This window comes from Moschus berezovskii, chromosome 26, assembly GCF_049115385.1.
Source record: "Moschus berezovskii isolate FMDL1 chromosome 26, NW_MosBer_1.0, whole genome shotgun sequence".
NCBI lineage: Eukaryota > Metazoa > Chordata > Mammalia > Artiodactyla > Moschidae > Moschus > Moschus berezovskii.
The window spans coordinates 37,113,254-37,133,129 of record NC_142485.1 but is presented as its reverse complement, the minus strand read 5'-3'; the positions used below and the strand labels follow the sequence as shown (position 1 = coordinate 37,133,129).

At 40.7% G+C, this 19,876-nt stretch overlaps 1 protein-coding gene across 2 annotated transcripts in view; it reads left to right on the top strand.

Moving 5' to 3' along the window:
* Window positions 1-338: 338 nt before the first annotated feature.
* Window positions 339-19,876, top strand: part of NEIL3 (nei like DNA glycosylase 3) — a 46,743-nt gene continuing 27,205 nt past the window's right edge. Inside the window, exons 1-2 of one of the 2 annotated variants that reach the window (XM_055416350.2) lie at window positions 339-571; window positions 15,119-15,246. In XM_055416350.2, coding sequence (XP_055272325.2) covers window positions 416-571; window positions 15,119-15,246 — 284 coding nt within the window. In that variant the 5' untranslated portion in view covers window positions 339-415. The remainder of the gene's footprint in view (window positions 572-15,118; window positions 15,247-19,876) is intronic. The other variant, XM_088832538.1, reaches the window with a different exon arrangement.

Here is a 19,876-nt window from a genome sequence, read left to right as displayed (position 1 = left end):
AGAAACCTGCCAGGCCACCTCGGACTTTGGGAAGAATAAGAGGATCAGGTGACAAAATGTGCGTGTATCGTGCAGCTCACGGAGAAGGGCAAAACCTCAAAGCAAAGAAAACAAAATTGGAGCTTCTGAGGATACACAGTTCGCCCCCTGGGGAGGCTGGTGTGTGGGAAGCAACAATTTACTCCTTTCTATTGCAGCCCCGCGTCCGGGCCCGGAGGCTGGGCCACTGCGCTTGCGCCGAGAAGCAGGGCCCGCGAGGCGGTTGGGGGCGCTGGCGGGGCGGGGCCGGGGCGGGGCAGGAGCGCGCGAGATTTGAACTTCTCGGAGGCGCCAAGTACCTCCGCTGAAGTGAAGTCAGGCGGCAGTTTTCTCCGCTGGCTTTGCAGCTTAGTGGGGCGCAGCGCGGGCCCGGGCGATGGTGGAAGGCCCGGGTTGTACTCTAAATGGAGAGAAGATTCGGGCGCGTGTGCGCCCGGGCCAGGCGGTGACTGACGTGCGGGGCCGCGCGCTGCAGGGCCTGGGGGCGCCCGGCTCGCCGCCCACCGCCTCCGGGCCTGTGGGCTCCTCACAGGTGAGCAGCTTCCGTGTCTCGCTAGGGGCCAGCAGTGGGAGATAGAACAGAAAGCCCATCGGGTTTCCAGGGTCCAAAGTGCCTTCGCTCTGGTCAAGGCTTCCTGCTGCTGCTAAGTCGCTTCAGTCGTGTCCCGCTCTGCGACCCCGTGGACAGCGGCCCACCAGGCTGCCCTGTCCACGGGAGTCCCCAGGCAAGAATACTGGAGTGGGTTGCCATTTCCTTCTCCACAAGGCTTCCTAGGGCCTCGCCTTACCTAACACGTAAGTTGACCTCGCCTGAGGGAGAATGCCCTACTAGTGCGCCTGCGCGGTTGAGGGTTGGTTGCTGCACCGCTGAGTTAAGGCCGCCTTGGAGATGCCCAGGTGAAAGTGATGGAAGGTGTTTTACTCCATGTCACCTTAGCTTCTTTACAACCCAGCAAAAGATGATTTCCTTGTGTCCATAGCCGCATTTTCTGCTGTTAATATTATCAGATGTCTGGCACCTCTGTTTTTTTTGTTTTTCACGTTTTAAAGACTGTAAGCTTGTAGGATAAAATTCTAGCTTCTCGCCTGCCTAATATTCTGCAACTGAAAATGTGTTGCAACTAATATATAATCCTAAAATTTCACACAGAAGATTTAGCGCCACCCTGCCCACTCTACTCAATATTGCCATCTATTGAAGGGTCAGAACCATTTTGGTTCCCTTAAGTGAATTTCTTTCTTTTTAAAGGAACTTGTAGCACAGCTTCTTGCCACTCAGGCATGCATTGCAGATGGTGTGATTTTCATTTGGTTAGAACTTAGAACTTGTACTGAAAATATTCTGATTAAACCTCATGCCTTAAAAGCCCTTCAGATGTACGGATGATTGTATTTCATGAATGCATGCATTATTGCACTGTTCTTCAATTTCTCCTGCAAAGCTTCATCATAGCCTTTGGTCTTGGAAGAAAAAGTTGCTTGCTATGAAATTAGCATATGCTGACAACTTGAAAGAAATGAAGTTCGAAGTCTGAGTAAATACATTTTCAAACTTAGACAAAGAGTAATTTTTGCGTCTCCTTCCAACTGCCCTTGTGTTTTATTTATTTTGACTATATGTCAGTTAGCACTCTGTACCTGTTCTTTTATTATAGTGTTTCTTTCAAAATCATTTCAGGATACCACAGAGATGTATCCTGAGTAGTCTCTTAAGAGTATTAATGTTTAGAAAAAATCACTCATTCAATAGAATTTTGAATACTTAAGGAACCTGGGTAACAGAAACTAAGACTTCCCCTTGTAGAGGCTATTTAGTTGGGAAGATACATAGACATTCATTAGGTAAAAACAGAAAGAAATATAAGTTGATAAATTCTCTAAAGTAAAGATACATGGTTCCATGAGAACTTATCGGAAGTTCAGGGATGGCTTTGTTGAGAAAGTAACAATTAAGCTGGTGTGAACTGTGGTATTGGAGAAGACTCTTGAGAGTCCCTTGGACTGCAAAGAGATCCAACCAGTCCATCCTAAAGGAGGTCAGTCCTGGGTGTTCACTGGAAGGACTGATGCTGAAACTCCAATACTTTGGCCACCTCATGCGAAGAGTTGACTCACTGGAAGAGACTCTGATGTTTGGAGGGGTTGGGGGCAGGAGGAGAAGGGGATGACAGAGGATGAGATGGCTGGATGACATCACAGACTCGATGGACATGAGTTTGGGTAAACTTCCAGAGTTGGTGATGGTCAGGGAGGCCTGGCGTGCTGCGATTCATGGGTTCACAGAGAGTCAAACACGACTGAGCGACTGAACTGAATTGAACTGTGAAGGGTGAGGAGATACCTAGATCTGAACTGAAGGTTAGCAGGCGGAACACTGCAGGCAATAGCAAAAGAAGAGAGATTGAAAGAAATATGGTGTGGCTGGAAAGGGGATGATGAGATACAGGGAACGTGGTTTGAAATAAGACAAAATTGAGATTGCTGCTGGTCGAAGTCAGATCCTGGGGATCTTTGCAGAACTTTATAGGGACTCTACACATTCTGGAATAATGGGGGTCTTTGAAGGCTGTTAAGATCCAGTGAAAGATCATTCTCCTTGCAAAGAGAAATTATAAGACTGGCAGAAAGCCAGGGTACATGCTGCCTTCTCAGGTGAGGATTGCAGGAATCTGAGAAGGCTGCCTGGAACACAGAGGAGGGGGCTGGTGACAGAAATGAAGAGAAGGGAACAGAATTGCTATTTTGGAAGTAAAGGGAATAGGGTGTGGTAATGGATATGGCATGAATATGTTATGGATATCATAATTTACATCATTAAACAATAATGTATTCTGTATTAAGTTTTAAGCTATTACTAGCTCCCGAGGATACAAGATGAGTCAGATAAACTTACTTCCTTGAGAATCCCATTTAATGTTTTAAATAGACATTACCTCATTGGTCTTTAGGCCAGACCAGCATGAACATTTCCTTTCCATTTATGATTATCTTCAGTTCCAAGGCATAAAGTGCTTTTGAAGAACTGTTATATTTCATTTCGTTATAAAAAATAATAACCCCATGATAAAGTATTAACCTGATTCTACAGATAAGGAATGTGAAGCTCGAAGTGAGTTTAAATAATTAAGTTGCCCGGTATCACATGACTAGGAATGGCTGAACCGGGTTTAATCTCCCTTCTTTCAAACTCCAAAGCCTACACTTTTAACCATATTTCCCCTCAGTTATAAAAGGTTCAGTAGGAAAATGACTGATTCATTATGGCAAGAATACCATACTGCTCAGCATATAGTGGTGACTACTTATTAATCAGAGAAGTGAGACATTAAGTTTTTGGCTGTGTCTGCCACTATTTTTACTTTTGTTCAGTTTAGCCAGTTGGGTTACCTACTTTGGTAATGCTAATGGCGTCCATTCCCATATTCACAGTGCAGCCTGATAATATAATGTAGGTGCTTTGTCAGTGGTTGGGCAATTAATAATATCACTTGGAAGCAATCCCTGAATAGTACTATATTTAATACTTTGACATAAAGAGGTATTAAAAGTTGGAATAGGTCTTCATGATTTGGAATAAAGAATCTTGTTCTGTGGGAATTGGCTTTGAAAATCAATATGAAATGAATAACCCCTTTGTGAAAATCAATATGGAATTAATAATCCCTTTATCATTGGGGATATTCTAAATATTTTGCCATAGCTTCACTTTATGGGCCCTTGATCGAAAGAAATAATCTTTGTATACATGAAAGGTCTTTGCATTTTAGAGGGGCATTGAATCCATAGTGTTAGTCGCTCAATCATGTCTGACTTTTTTGAGATCCTGCCCGGCTCCTCTGTCCATGGAATTCTCCAGGCAAGAATACTAGAATGGGTAGCCATTCTCTTCTCCAGGGAATCTTCCCGAGCCAGGGATTGAACCCAGATCCCCCACACTGTGGGCAGATTCTCTACCGATTGAATCACCAGGGAAGCCCTATAGTAAATTTCATTAAAACAAGGTAGGTTGCTCCTCTGTCCATGGAATTCTCCAGGCAAGAATACTAGAATGGGTAGCCATTCCCTTCTCCAGGCGATCTTCCTGAGCCAGGGATTGAACCCAGATCCCCCACACTGTGGGCAGATTCTCTACCAATTGAATCACCAGGGAAGCCCTATAGTAAATTTCATCAAAACAAGGTAGGTTGTCACAGATCTCTGGCATGATCACTACTTTAATAGGTGATCCCATGTTTCCTAGATCTTTATGCCTGAGCATTAAAGCTATTTAACTGTTTCTGCTACTGACTTGAAATCATTAGTTTTCACAATGCAGCAGTTGAAAATTAATAACTGCATATGATCTTCTTTATATTGCAATAAACATGAAAATATCAATAACCTCAGATATGCAGGTGACACTACCCTTATGGCAGAAAGGGAAGAGGAACTAAAGAGCCTTTTGATGAAAGTGAAAGCGGAGAGTGGAAAAGTTGGCTTAAAGCTCAACATTCAGAAAACTAAGATCATGGCATCTGGTCCCATCACTTCATGGGAAATAGATGGAGAAACAGTGGAAACAGTGTCAGACTTTATTTTTTTGGGCTCCAAAATCACTGTGGATGCTGATTGCAGCCATGAAATTAAAAGATGCTTACTCCTTGGAAGGAAAGTTATGACCAACCCAGACAGCATATTAAAAAGCAGAGACATTACTTTGCCAACAAAGGTCTGTCTAGTCAAGACTATGGTTTTTCCAGTGGTCATGTATAGATGTGAAAGTTGGACTGTGAAGAAAGCTGATCGCCAAAGAATTGATGCTTTTGAACTGTGGTGTTGGAGAAGACTCTTGAGAGTCCCTTGGACTGCAAGGAGATCCAACCAGTCCATTCTAAAGAAGATCAATCCTGGGTGTTCATTGGAAGGACTGATGCTGAAGCTGAAACTCCAATCCTTTGACCACCTCATGCGAAGAGTTGACTCATTGGAAAAGACTCTGATGCTTGGAGGGATTGGGGTCAGGAGGAGAAGGGGATGACAGAGAATGCGGTGGCTGGATGGCATCACCGACTTGATGGACATGAGTTTGGGTGAACTCCGGGAGTTGGTGATGGACAGGGAGGCCTGGCATTCTGTGATTCATGGGGTCGCAAAGAGTTGGACACGACTGAGCGACTGAACTGAACTGAAACATGAAAATGTACAAAGGAGAGTTATATAAATACTAATTGGGCATTTAAAATAAATCATTTAAACTCTAGATAATCATTGTACCAAAAAGAAGAAACCCACCTGTGTAACTACTGTTGTAATGAATCAGCTACTGTGGCCTGTAGTCCTCCTCTTGGCTCAAGTTTGAAGTTCATGGAGAACATGTTCTAAGGCATGTCTCCTTGTGACAAGTGACCCCCATTTTGAAGAAGAAAACCTAGCCATAGAAGCCCAGCATTTGCTAGTCGTGCATGCTGACTTCTGAGTTTTGATCCACTGTCTTGTCAGCATAAAATTATGCAACTCTGTAAGCACATCGCATAAAACTCTGCTGGAGCTTTTGGAACCTTATGGTAAGAAACAACACTGGAATATAAATGAACATGTCTGCGTAATGAGCTGTAAAGAGTCAATCCTTCGATTTTAATTGTTGGGTGGATACAATATTTTGGTGAAATCGGTGTGTAATCTGCATATGTTTTCAGTTTCCTTTCACAAAACAGAATATGAAACAGAGTTTGTAAGCATTCATTTCATTTGAAACATGATCCTCTGGCTATTCTCTCTCTCCTTAAGATATCTGATATATGTATGTAATATGCTTAGCTATTCTTACTCCTCTTGATATGCCCTTCACAGTGTCTCAGAGTTACTTAGTAAACATTTGAATGGACGGAGAAGAGCAAAGTTTTAAATAGTGCAAAAATAGTTTCGATGAAAGATTTAAGAATAAATTCAATTTGGAATCTTTCTCTATGAGTATGTATTTTGTTATGCATGTTAAATGGAAATTTCTATTACAAGAAAATAATGAAGCCACATAATAAAAGTTTTCCTCCCTTCTTTCTCTTTATAGTGGAGGAAGTTGAAATCGTAATTCATTTTATTGCCATTATATGAAGGAATGAGCTAATCCACAGAGATTCATTTTCTGGCTAAATGAAGCTTATTCGTTTAAATCTAAAAAGAGGCTTTTTAACTTGTATAGAACATGCATAATAGTATTTGCTTACATTCTTCCATGGATCTGGGTAATGGTTTCATCTTAATGACTCAGGATCATTACTACCAGCATTCAGCATTACATGGAGTCATGGAGCAAGTATGAACAGAGAACGGTTAAGGAAACTCAGGGAGATGATTCTCCACAGCCATTGGAGCTTTTAGTGAACCCTAAAGTGTTGGGGATGATGTAGAAAAATCATCTGATCGTCCTGATTTTTTAATTCCAGCTCCTTTGTTGCTTATACTCACATCTTTGCCTGTTTGGTCAGAATCAGATTATAGGACACATAAAACTCTTGGCTTAGTGCCTAGAAAAGTAAGAAGTAGTAGTCGTGTCAGTCACTCAGTTGTGTCTGACTCTTTGTGACTGTGGACTGTAGCCCGCCAGGCTCCTCTGTCCATGGGATTCTCCATGCAAGAGTACTGGAGTGCATTGCCATTCCCTTCTCCAGGGATCTCCCCGACCCAAGGATTGAAACCGGGCCTTCTGCATTGCAGGCAAATTCTTTACTGTCTGAGCTGCAGTAAACATCCTGGTAATTGTTCCTTTTTCTCCCAGATCAGGGCTTTCTCACCAGACCCACCTATCTGATGATGACTTTATGAAGGGGTGTAATCTTTTGGTATAATCATATTGTGTATAAAACATTTAGCCTCTGAGTAAGTGCTTACAGCCTCTGCTCTTGCAAAATTGTAGAACAGATTTGTATTTAAAGACCTCCTTTGGGGGGCTTAGACACCATTTTAAAATTAGGTTTTTTTGATGATTTAAATGGATAGATAAGTGGCTTGTGATTACTAAAAGTATTGTTGTATTGGGGGTAAAAAGCATGTGGGGGACAAAAAGGAGAGACTGTGAATGTAAATATGGTATATTCTTCCTCTCTAGGGGAAATATGGAACCACTAGAGTTGAGCCGTTTATCTGTGGAAAAGTCTTATTCTGTTCTGAAAAGTTCATCTTCCTTGTTCACCCGTGGATAGGCAGGATAAATGGTAATCAGCACAATAAATCATGTGCTGTCTCCAAAGATATATGTTGTTTTGATGATTTCCTATTATTAAGCCACTTGAAAATGGGAAGGTGAACCCTTCTCAATCATACTTAAAATTGTGGCAAAGGAGATTTTCTTCTTTCAGGGGGAAAAAAAGAATGAAATGTTCAGATAATACAGTAACAAGTTTATAAGGGTCAAAATTAGAAAGTCAGGTATATATTGGACAGTTGTGTATAGTACACATCAAAGATAATAGGCTTGTGGAAATTAATTTTTGAATTTGCATGGGCTGCTGAATCTTGCATGAAGAGATGATAACCCCAAGTTCTACAGTAGGACAGGTGAATCTCTTGTAATTCTTAGGTTTATTGCAAAAGCCTTGTCCCATTTGTACATAAGTGCTCTCAGAATAAATGGAACAAACCATCACTGGTACATAAGAATTTCTCTCTCAAATGGTGTTTTAAAAGAAAAAAGCAGTTAAAAATGTATGCAGGTGCTTGAGATGGTCAATTATAAGTTGAAATTTTTATTTTGCCTGGAGTATATTCTCTCGAGCAGATTATTTTAGAAATGATAATGTACTGGGGATCAGGTGATTTGGGTCAAGTGCCCACATGATAGACAGTTGGATAAAAGATCGTTTTGTATCATCTCCTTCAAAACCCAAATAAGGTATTAGAATAGATGTTTTTAAAGCAGTCATTTAAATGCTAAGTAAACATCTTAAGTAAAAACTGGGGCAGGCTGGGACTGGTTGCTGAAATCCTAAACCTTCCCATAAAGTTCTTTTTACTTAATGTGAAATTCTGATTATAATATTTTACATCCATCTAGCTTTTGGTAGTAACTTGGTACTCCTATATCTAAGCCTCATTTCTTTTAAGATAATTAGAAAATTAGAGACTAGGATGTTAAAATTTCTCAAAGGAGCTAAAACAGTTGGGAAAGGTATAGCAAGATGGAGATGATGGGTGGGGGATACCAAGAGAGCAGGAGGGAGGGATCCGGTTCATCCCACAGATGTTTCCTGAGCTCCAGGCATCGTGTGAAGCACCCAGGGATAAGGAAACACCATAGTTGCTGTCCGCAAGGAGCTCACAGACAAATAAGGGAGAACATGAGTCACAGACACTTGTTCAGTTGGTAAGTGCCAGCACAGTGGTTGTAGAAAGCCCTGTGCTGGGTTTGGCAGGTAGAAAGCCTCAAGATGATTCTGCTTCCCAGGCAGGGAAATTCTAGTCCCAGCGAGTGTACTGGAGTGTACAGCAAGTGACAAACCGTGTATGTGAGCAGGGAAGAGGTTACACTAACATGTCTTTTTAATTCCCAAGCACCTCATCAAGTATTAAAAAACTAATTCTGACACACAGTTGAGCCAAGGGCTCGCGGCGTCTGTAGCTGCAGCAGGCTGTGCCACAGAAGTCATCGGATGGTGTCAGGTGTGTTTCCACAGCTCCGGCCTCTCCACCTGTGATCGCTCCCCACCTGCCCTCTGCCGACGTCTCTATTGTCATAGTCACCTTCACCTTCATCAGGCCCAAAACATCTTTTTTCAGTTTTTGTAGAGACTTTAATATCATCCCTTTCCACAGTCTGTTTTTGGTGTCCTATTCTGTGTTATTTTTGATTATAGAGACTAGAGTACAAAACCAGCACACCTGTGAAGATTTGGCTTCCGTTTCCTTGCGGCTCTGTCCATCAGGACACTGTGGTTCACTTCTCGTGGACAGTTGTGTGAAGAGACTTACTGGTGTCATGCATTTTAAGTATATTGGCATTTGTGTTTTTTAACTCATCCTCCTATGTACAAGCAATTTATGTCTAAGGGCACATGCTCCTCTTTGTCTTGTTAATAAGTGGTCCAGGAACCCTAACGTTTGGGAGGGCCTTCTGCTGAATCCTCCTTTGGCTGGAGAGACATTTCCCATGGTCAGATCCATTAGACTTCCTAAAACCTCTGATGGCTGGCAGTAATTGGACAGCATGTAGATGAATACTTCAGGACAGCCTGTGGTATCTTAACAGATTAATACTGTATGGAAAAGCTCTTTTTTTAACCTGCCCCTCAATCTTGGTCTAGAGGGCATTTCAGCTGTGTTCTGTGTTAGCTACACATGGAAGCAAACTCCCTCAGGACTGCAGGAATTAATAGGAATATTTAGCACAGAGTTAGAAATTTCCCAGGGAAAATCTAGGATAAAAGTCAGGATAAGCTAGATTTGGATTTCTTCCTAATAGACATTATTAGGAACCCTGGAATTTAACTTTGAGCAAGAAAAAGTAGAGGTTTTCATTAAGAACCCATACTTCCCCCCTCCCCAGGGTTTTATGGTTTCTTTTAATTTATGCCTTCTGAAATGGATGTTACATTGGTTTAAGAATAAGTGGCACAAAAATTTTTGATATGAATTGTACTCAGAGATTTTGTTTAGCTAATTATAAAAAAACCCAATGATGTGTTACTGTTGAATTACATCTGGGTGTTTTGATAATGGGGCAGTTTTAGATGGCCCAGTCTAGTCTTTGAACAGTGAGCAATTATCCTTGCAGAGTGGGAAACTTCCCCAGAAAATGATCTGGTTTTCAGACATCTAGAATAAGGCCTCGCAAGGCCTCACACATATTAGAAAGTCAATAAGCTTGTCTAAAATGAATAAATCCACTTCAACAGCCCTGAATGGTACATTTTTTATGTGGAAGTTGTGTGTCCAGATGCCACCTGCCATCTTTATCCGTAGAGGATGTCAAAGTCGTAGACACAGACAAGTGAGTGGCATGAACTGTGGTAGCTGTTGGCTGAGAATTTTAAACTAAATGGTGTTAAGTTCTTGCAAAATGGTTAATTTAGTGCAGTGAGCAGACTTCCTGGGAGACATTAGGGACCCATTTACTATTTTATTAGATATGGTGACACTGCTGTCTGTTTCAAGGTTATTGTCTCTGTCTCTGCCAGGAGCCATTACAGAACTTGGTAAAGCCAGATCAAGGTGAGAAAAGGAGGTCTGAACACTGGGGTCACAGTGCACACAGGTGCTTAGGGAAACAGATGTGCACTCCACCTGGAACAGGGAGAGACTCCCTCACAAGGGAATCAAGCACAGGCTGTGAGGGTTCTGTATGTCCCAGAAAGGAAGTGTCCTAGGTTCAAGGCAGGCTGAAGGGTGTGCGGACTGGCATGGTGACCTTTTCCTGCATATTGGATAGATGATGGGTTTTAGATTTAACTGTAAAGCTTAAAGGAAGATGCAAACACTGGGGTGACAGTCATAGCACATTTTCTCCTAACCAAAAAGTGGGGATATTGCTGTGGTGTCCAGGGCTGTGTGTGTGAACCAGGGCCAGATTCCCACCCAGCCTTCACTGGGAACCCAACAAAAGTCAGAGGACTTCAGAGGACATGGTTACAACCAGTTGCTAGTAAAGGATACTGGGAGGCATAAGAGGCTGTAGAGTGACAGAGACACAGGCCCCGAACCATTAATTTAGAAAAGGAAGGTTTAAATGGTCATAAGACATTATGGCCAAAGTCCTAAAAAATATAAAACCTAGTCTATGTTGAGGCAAAGGTTATTCAAAACTGATCTGTATCTGCTCTATTAATCATCATCTTCAAAGTCTCTGGGCTAATTTCTGAGAATTTTTAACTACTAATTGGTTGTCATGGAAACCCACCTCAAAACTGCTATCTTAATCTACACTTGGTTTGAAGTGTATGCAAGAGACAGCAAAAAGTCTTGTTCAGTAGAAAAATACCAAATTCTTGGTGCTTCTCAGTTTAGGGTTCTAATTGATTCATTTATAAAAACAAGGCAAATATGAAAGAATGTTTTTCCCTCACTGAGTACTCAGGCTTGCTGTGCCAGTGCTAGATAACCACTGATTGGTGCTAGAGTTCATCCAACTCTTTGTGATCCCATGGAATGCAGCACCCCAGGCTTCCCTGTCTAATACCAACTCCTGGAACTTGTTCAGACTCATGTCCATTGAGTTAGTGATGCCATCCAACCATCTCATCCTGTCGTCCCCTTCTCCTCCTGCTTTGTCTTTCCCAGCATCAGGGTCTTTTCAGATGAGTCAGTTCTTCCCATCAGGTGGACAAAGTATTGGAGTTTCAGCTTCAAAATCAGTTCTTACAGGATGAACACCCAGGACTGATTTCCTTTAGGATGGACTGGTTGGATCTCCTTGCTGTCCAAGGGACTCTCAAGAGTCTTCTCCAATACCACAGTTCAAAAACATCAATTCTTCAGTGCTCAGCTTTCTTTTAGGTCCAGGTCTCACATCCATACATGATTACTGGAAAAACCATAGGTTTGACTAGATGACCTTTGCTGCAAAGTAATGTCTCTGCTTTTTAATATGCTGTCTAGGTTGGTCATTAACTTTTCTTCCAAGGAGCAACTGTCTTAATTTCATGGCTGCAGTCCATCTGCAGTGATTTTGGACCCCCCCAAAAATAAAGTCTGCCACTGTTTCCACTGTTTTCCCATCTATTTGCCATGAAGTGATGGGACTGAATGCCATGATCTTAGTTTTGTGAATGTTGAGTTTTAAGCCAACTTTTTCACTCTCCTCTTTCACTTTCATCAAGAGGCTCTTCATTTCCTCTTTGCTTTCTGCCACTAGAGTGGTATCATCTGCATATCTGAGGTTATTGATATTTCTTCCGGCAATCTTGATTCCAGCTTGTGCTTCATCCAGCCCAGTATTTCGCATGATGTACTCTGCATAGAAGTTAAATGAGCAGGGTGACAATATACAACCTTGACATACTCCTTTCCCAATTTGGAACCAGTCTCTTGTTCCATGTCCAGTTCAAACTGTTGTTTCTTGACCTACTGCAGATTTCTCAGGAGTCAGGTAAGGTGGTCTGGTATCGCCATTTCTTTAAGAATTTCCACAGTTTGTCATGATCCACACAGAGGCTTTGGCATAGTCAATAAAGCAGAAGTAGATGTTTTTCTGAAACTCTAATGCTTTTTCTATGATCCAGTGATCTCTTGCTCCTCTTCCTTTTCTAAGGAAGTTTGAACATCTGAAAGTTCTCAGTTCACGTGTTGCTGAAGCCTGGCTTGGAGAATTTTGAGCATTACTTTGCTAGTATGTGAGATGAGTGCAATTGTGGGGTAGTATGAGCATTCTTTGACATTGCTTTTCTTTGTGATTGGAATGAAAACTGAGCTTTTCCAGTCCTGTGGCCACTGCTGAGTTTTCCAAATTTGCTGGCATATTGAGTGCAGCACTTTGACAGCATCATCTATTAGGATTTGAAATAGCTCAGCTGGAATTCCATCACCTGCACTAGCTTTGTTTATAGTGATGCTTCCTAAGGGCCACTTGACATGAGACTCTAGGATGTCTGGCTCTGGGTGAGTAATCACACCATTGTGGTTATATAGGTCATTAAGATCTTTTTTGTATAGTTCTGTGTATTCTTTACCTTTCCTTAATATGTTCTGCTTCTGTTAGGTCCATACTGCTTCTTTTGTTTATTGCGCCCATCTTTGCATGAAATGTTCTCTTGGTATCTCTAATTTTCTTGAAAAGATCTCTAGTCTTTCCCATTCTATTGTTTTCCTCTATTTCTTTGCATTGGTCACTGAGGAAGCCTTTCTTATCTCTCCTTGCTATTCTTTGGAACTCTGCATTCAGATTGATGTATCTTTCTTTTGCTCCTTTGTCTTTAGCTTCTGTTCTTTTCTCAGATGTTTGTAAGGCCTCCTCAGTCAACCATTTTGCCTTTTTTCATTTCTTTTTCTTGGGGATAGTCTTGATCCCTGCCTTCTGTACAATGTCATGAACCTCTGTCCATAGTTCTTCAGGCACTCTATCAGATCTAATCTCTTGAATCTGTTTGTCACTTGCACTGTGTAATCGTAAGCATTTTGATATAGGTCATATCTGAATGGTCTAGTGGTTTCCCCTACTTTCTTCAATTTAAGTCTGAATTTGGCAATAAGGAGTTCATAATCTGAGCCACAGTCAACTCCCAGTCTTATTTTTACTGACTGTATAGAGCTTGTCCATCTTTGGCTGCAAAGAATATGATCAATCTGATTTTTGTATTGACCGTCTGGTCAATGATGTCCACATGTAGAGTTGTCTCTTGTTTTGTTGGAAGAGGTTGTTTGCTATGACCAGTGGGTTCTCTTGGCAAAACTCTAGTAGCCTTTACCCTGCTTCATTTTGTAGTCCAAGGCCAAACTTACCTGTTACTCCAGGTATCTCTTGACTTCCTACTTTTGCATTCCAGTCCCCTATAATGGAAAGGTCATCTTCTTTTGGTGTTAGTTCTAGAAGGCCTTGTCCATCATCATAGAACCATTCAACTTCAGCTTCTTCAGCATTACTGGTTGGGTCATAGCCTTGGATTACTGTGTTATTGAATCGCTTGCCTTGGAAAACAAGCAGATCGTTTTGTTTTTTGACAGTGCACCCAAGTACTGCATTTTGGACTCTTTTGTTGACTCTGAGGGGTACTCTATTTCTTCTGAGGGTTTCTTGCCTACTATAGTATATAGTAGATATATTGGTCATCTGAATTAAATTCAACCATTCAAGTCTGTTTTAGTTAACTGATTCCTAAAATGTCCAGGTTCATGCTTGCCATCTTCTGTTTGATCACTTCCATTTACTTTGATTCACGGACCTAACATTCCAGATTCCTATGCAACATTGTTTACAGCATCGGACTTTACTTCCATCACCGGTCGCATCCACAACTGGGTGTTATTTTTGTTTTGGCTCTGTCTCTTCGTTGTTTCTGAAGTTATTTCTCCACTCTTCTTTAGTGGCATACTGTCTCCTTTTGTTCGTAGACAGTATCTAAACTGTTTTATAGTTTTATAATCACAGCATACATACTGCTCAGCTTCTGAAAAAAGCTTTATCTCTGTCATTTTCTCTGTCATTATGCATTTTTACTTCGAAGGCTAGTCAATTTGTTTCTTTAAAAAAGAAAATGGTTAGTTGGCATGGCTTCTCAGGTATATGTAAACTCAATGCATTCTTTCCCTTCACCCACAGGAGTCCTGATATTTTACATTTGTAATTACCTTGGTCTTTTTTATAATGTTCAGTATATATGTTGTAATTCTACCAATATGTTGTTTGGTTTTCCATGCTGATGGGGGAAGCTGTCCTGGGTTTCTTTTTCCTTTATTCTGACCATTACAGTTGGGGAGCGGGAGAGGAGCAGCCCTGCAGTCAGAGTGCCCTCCCCAGGGGGACCTGGGCTCTGCCTCTGACCCTCTGTGTCCCACAGAGCCATGAAAACTGGAGGTCTCATGTCTTAATGTTCAGTAAATGCCTCTCTGATAAAATCTGGCTCCTTACCTTTGGGGTTCTCTCTCACTTTTACTTGGCTTTTGCCCTCTTTTTCTTCCTTACTGGTTTATGAGTTCATCATCACAGGTCAAAATTTATTCTTTACCAAAATATACTGTTTACCTATATTCTTTACCTATTTTATTCTTTACCATGTTTAGATGTTTATATCTGAATGCTCTTCCAAGGACCTTGGCTGTACTTTAGAAACGAAAGACTCTGTGCCCTAGTTTTTAACTTTAAAACATTCATGTCATTTCCCTGTGCATTCTTTTCACATGCACAGAGCAGTATAGTCCTAGGAGAAATTCGTTTTGATTCTGTGCCAGTGACTTTTTTTTCCACTTAATTTTTTTTCCTTTTGGCTTCTCTCTCTTTAAATAACTGCCTAGTAATTTAACAAAATGTATGTAAATAGCTGTTTACATTACTCGACTTATTGGAGATGATTCTTCTCATTGGGATGCACCTGAGCATGGAGTAATATAAAAATGTTAAGATTTAAATTATGATTTTTGTTTCAAGTTTGTATGTTTGCACATGTCTATTTTCTCCTAGGCTGCTGCACTGAATAATAATAAAAATTCCAGTCAGGATTTCTTGAGACTGTTTAATGGACATGTTTACAGTGGTGTGGAAACTTTGGGGAAGGAGCTCTTCATGTACTTTGGGCCAAAAGCTTTACGGTAAGATAAACCTGTACAATACATCTGACCTCTCTATCTTTAAAGATCTGCAGAAGGCTTTTCCTGTGGTTTGCTGCATGTCACATTTAATCACAGAGAAAGTACTCCAATTTTAAGAGAGCTCTACTATAAGAGGTTGAAATTTTTGAATTTATCATGGAAAGCAGCGAGTAGAAGAATAAAGTGTGATGTCGTCATTACTTGGAGAGCTAGTAAATTTATTTCTTTAAAAAAAAAAGAAAAGTCTAGCAAGGTTTCCCAAAGGTTGTTAGAACAACATGTCTCTGTTTCGCTCATCTCCAACTCCCTGTGGTGCCCTTTCCCTCTCTTGTTTTTACCAAATGTTTATTGCATTAGTGACATCATTTTCTTTATAATGCCTCCTAGTTTGATTTGAATGTCTTTCCAGATGTGTATATTTTCCTCTTTCTTCTTTCTCCAAAGGCATGTATAGAAATGGAAGCTTACCTGTACGTTTCAAAAACTTTCCACAGAAGTAACTGGTTCTCTGCTGTTTTACAGTGCTTATGGAAATTAGTTTCTAACTTACAGGTTGACTTAGTGATAAAGGTATTGAAATGTATGTAGTCACCTATCTGATTTTTTGCAAAAAATATGAAAAAGTCCTATGGAATAATATGTCTGTCAATTTTGTCTTCTTGGAGTTTAGCCTAAGCTATGGCAAACTGTAAACTTTAAACTTTTTAAAATGTTTCTTTTAGATGTTAAACAGTTTTCACCTTCTTGAAAGTTCTGCTGTTGGACCCCGTGAAGATGAATAGTGTCATAGATAATATGACTACATGATTGTTATTTATTGCATCTCATCTTTTGCTTGTTTTGAGTACTTCAAAGTTTATCTAGTTGCTTTCCCCTTGATGTGTTGTTCTCTCATTGTCAGTAGCTGCTGTCCTTGGAGAGCACTGTCCCTTCATGGTTTTTCTTCGTCTGGAATTGATAACCTCACATAGCCTCCCAGTTCATGTGGGAGCAGGCTGCATTGTTGTGGTAGTAGAGTGATTGATGTGATTGGAAATTCTTTGTTGTGAACAGAGAAGGACGCAATAGGGTCCATGTGAGATAGTTGAAAACGTTGGTATGTTATTGATTCTCTGGTGTGAGGTGCAGATTTATTTCTGTAGAATGATAGGGAGGTTTTTATCATGTCTTCTCCCCCAGACTGATAAGGGGAATCATTTCTCAGTGAAAGGTTGTCTGTAGGTGTCCACTGAAGTTCTTAACTAGCTCAGTTGTTTCCTCAAACTCAGCAACATAGTACCATTCCTGGTAGGTATGCGTCTCAGTGTATGGATGAGGAGCAGTGTGGTCCCTATTTCCAGTTTCTGCAGCCTCAAATACTATTTGATGTGACAGTTCAAGGTCTTTGGCAGATCAGCTGTTTGAATATGAAGTGAGCAACCTAAAATCAACTGTATTCCCTTTCACAGTTTAACACAAGTTACAGAAATGCTCTCCTGACCTAAACTGCTCAGGAGGATGGATGACTGTGTCATAGAAATGGGATCCTGTGTGAGGCTGCAGGTCTGTGAGTGTGAGATAGGAACGTTGTCTTCATTTCTGACCTGTTTTCTCCTTAACCAGGCTGGTCTGTTCTTTTGAAAGCCCATAGCCAGAAACGTGCTTAATAATCACTTACGGTATTCCCTCCATAGGCAGCATCTCACAATTAAAACTGCCCTTGGATTTTGGTGCATCTTATAGGTCAAGCTGTGAGTCTTCCTGGGAGTCATTTGTTATCAAAGTGAAATACAGGCCTAGCCCTCTGGAGGAGAACCTGCCATGTAAAATCCAAGCTTCAGAAAGGTTCAAATTAGATACGACTATTTCTGTTGCTAAAAGATGTATCTAAGTGCTCAAGCACTTGGAACAGTACCAGAAAATAATAAAAATGATTTAACATACATTTATTTTAGGAGCACAGTTGTGGTGGTATGTGTGATTAATACCTATACTGTTTCTAAACACTTTTAAGAAGCTTTTAATATGTAACAAAAGTCATGTTTAACTTTTTGTTAAGTATGTATCAAATACTCATTAGAGCAAACTAAGGATAATGAACAAATAAGAATAAATGTATACTTTCACAATCTCACTACTGAATAGAATATCTACTAACTGTGGGTGCATATATTGCCAATGCTATGTGTGTGTATATCTGTAAATCTATTCACCCACCCTTCAGGCTGCTATTTTCAATCAAAATGACACAGCTTATATTGTGGATTAACCTGTATGTAAATATATTTTTAAATGAGTATCTTTTCCAAAAAGAATTTGCTATTTATAACTTGTGGTTTGTATGAATAATTATTTGCAATTACATACATACTCAGAGACCAAAAGCTGTATCTGAAATATTCTGGAGGTTTTGCCATTTTAGTGAAGCATTACACATTATCAGTTTTGTAATTTAGTAATTTGTTGGAGAAATGCAAAAGATAATGCATTTTTTCTAGCTTGCTGGAAAATCTTTAAGGAATCCATGATATGCCGTATATAAGAGGGTTTTATAGCTTAAATGTAGCTTTGTAATCTGTCACATAACATGTTAGGAAAAGTTGGATGTGATAAGGACTCCAAATTTTACACTTTAAAATAGTAAATACCTACTGTTTGTCCAGTCTGCCCTCTTAACTTTTGGGGACAGCATTTCTTCTGGAAACTGGTTATCTGGTCACAATAACTGGAGAGTTCAAGTTGAATTTAGCATTTCTTTCCTAACACAATCGATTTGGTCAGTCTGAGTTGTTTTGTGAACTTTCTCAGCTGGAGCTGAGGAGAGTTGGCCTCTCTGTGACGGAGGGAAGCTGGGATGCGAGGTCTTAGCACTTGTATGTGGCCACAAGCTTGTCCAGAAAGACAAGGTGATGGAAGATACAGCCAGTCTCTGTAAAACAGAGTCCCCAAGGCATCCTCATTCCTTATTCCCTCTGTCCCTGAGACCCAGCTTCCCTGCACTTTGATTCTTTTGCCTTCCTAAGAGCCATAAAAGTAAAAAGTGAAAGAAAGTTGCTCAGTCGTGTCCGACTCTGCGACCCCATGGACTGTAGCCTACCAGGCTCCTCCATCCATGTGATATTCCAGGCAAGAGTACTGGAGTGGGTAGCCATTTCCTTCTCCAGGAAATCTTCCCAACCCAGGGATTGAACCCAGGTCTCCCACATTGTAGGCAGACGCTTTACTGTCTGAGCCACCAGGGAAGACCCGTGAGCTACTCTGTCACTTGCAGTCTAAGAAACCTGATCATTAAAGTATCTATGGGTTGTTGTTCAGTTGCCAAGTTGTGTCTGGCTCTGTGATCCCATGGACTTACAGCAAGCCAAGCTTCCCTATCCTTCACTATCTCCCAAAGTTTGCTCAAACTCATGTGCATTGAGTTGGTGCTGCCACCCAACCATCTCATCCTGTTAATCCCCTTCTCCTCCTGCCCTCAGTATTCCCCAGCATGAAGGTCTTTTCCAGTGAGTCAGCTCTTCCCAACAGGTGGTCAGAGTATTGGAGTTTCAGCTTCAGCATCAGTCCTTCCAGTGAATATTCAGGGTTGATTTCCTTTAGGATGGACTGGTTTGATCTCCCTGCAGTCCAAGGGACTCTCAAGAGTCTTCTCCAACACCGCAGTTCGAAAGCATTAATTCTTCAGTGCTCAGCCTTCTTTATGGTCCAGCTCTCACATCCATACACATAATTACTGGAAAAACCATAGCTTTGACTATACAGACCTTTGACGGCAAAGTGATGTCTCTGCTTTTTAATATGCTGCGTAGGTTTAAGCATCTTTTGATTTCATGGTGCAATCACTGTCTGCAGTGATTTAAGAACCCCAAAAAATAAAATTTTCCACTGTTTCCATTATTCCCCTTTCTATTTGCCATGAAGTGATAGAACCAGATTCAGTGATCTTCGTTTTTTGATTGTTGAGTTTTAAGCCAGCCTTTTCACTCTTCTCTTTAACCTTCATCAGGAACCTCTTAGTTCCTCTTCACTTTCTGCCATTAGGGTGGTATCCTCTGCATATCTCAAGTTGCTGATATTTTTCCCAGCAATCTTGATTCCAGCTTGTGAGTCATACAGCCCAGCATTTCGCGTGATGTATTCTAAATGTAACTTAAATAAGCAGGATGACAGTATATAGCCTTGATGTACCCCTTTCCCCATTTTGAACCAGTTGGTTGTTCCATGTCCGATTCTAACTGTTGCTTCTTGACCTGTATACAAGTTTCTCAGGAGGCAGATCAGGTGGTCTGGTATTCTTTTCTCTTTAAGAATTTCCCATAGTTTGTTGTGATCCACACAGTCAGAGGCTTTAGCATAGTCAATGAAGCAGAAGTAGATGTTTTTCTGAAACTATCTTTCTTTTTCTATAATCCAACGAATGTTGACAGTTTGATCTCTAGCTCTTCTGCCTTTTCTAAATCCCGCTTGTACATCTGCAAGTTCTTAATTCAGAAAAGTAAGGTTTTGAAGCAGTAACTTAGTTTCTATTTTAGTTACCATAATGGTTTTATGTGTAACTGGAAAAAATATACAATTTTTCACTTCAACTTTTAGTTTGGACACAATTTTCATATTAAAATTTTGATTGTAAGTTGCAGAAGCTCAACTTAAACAA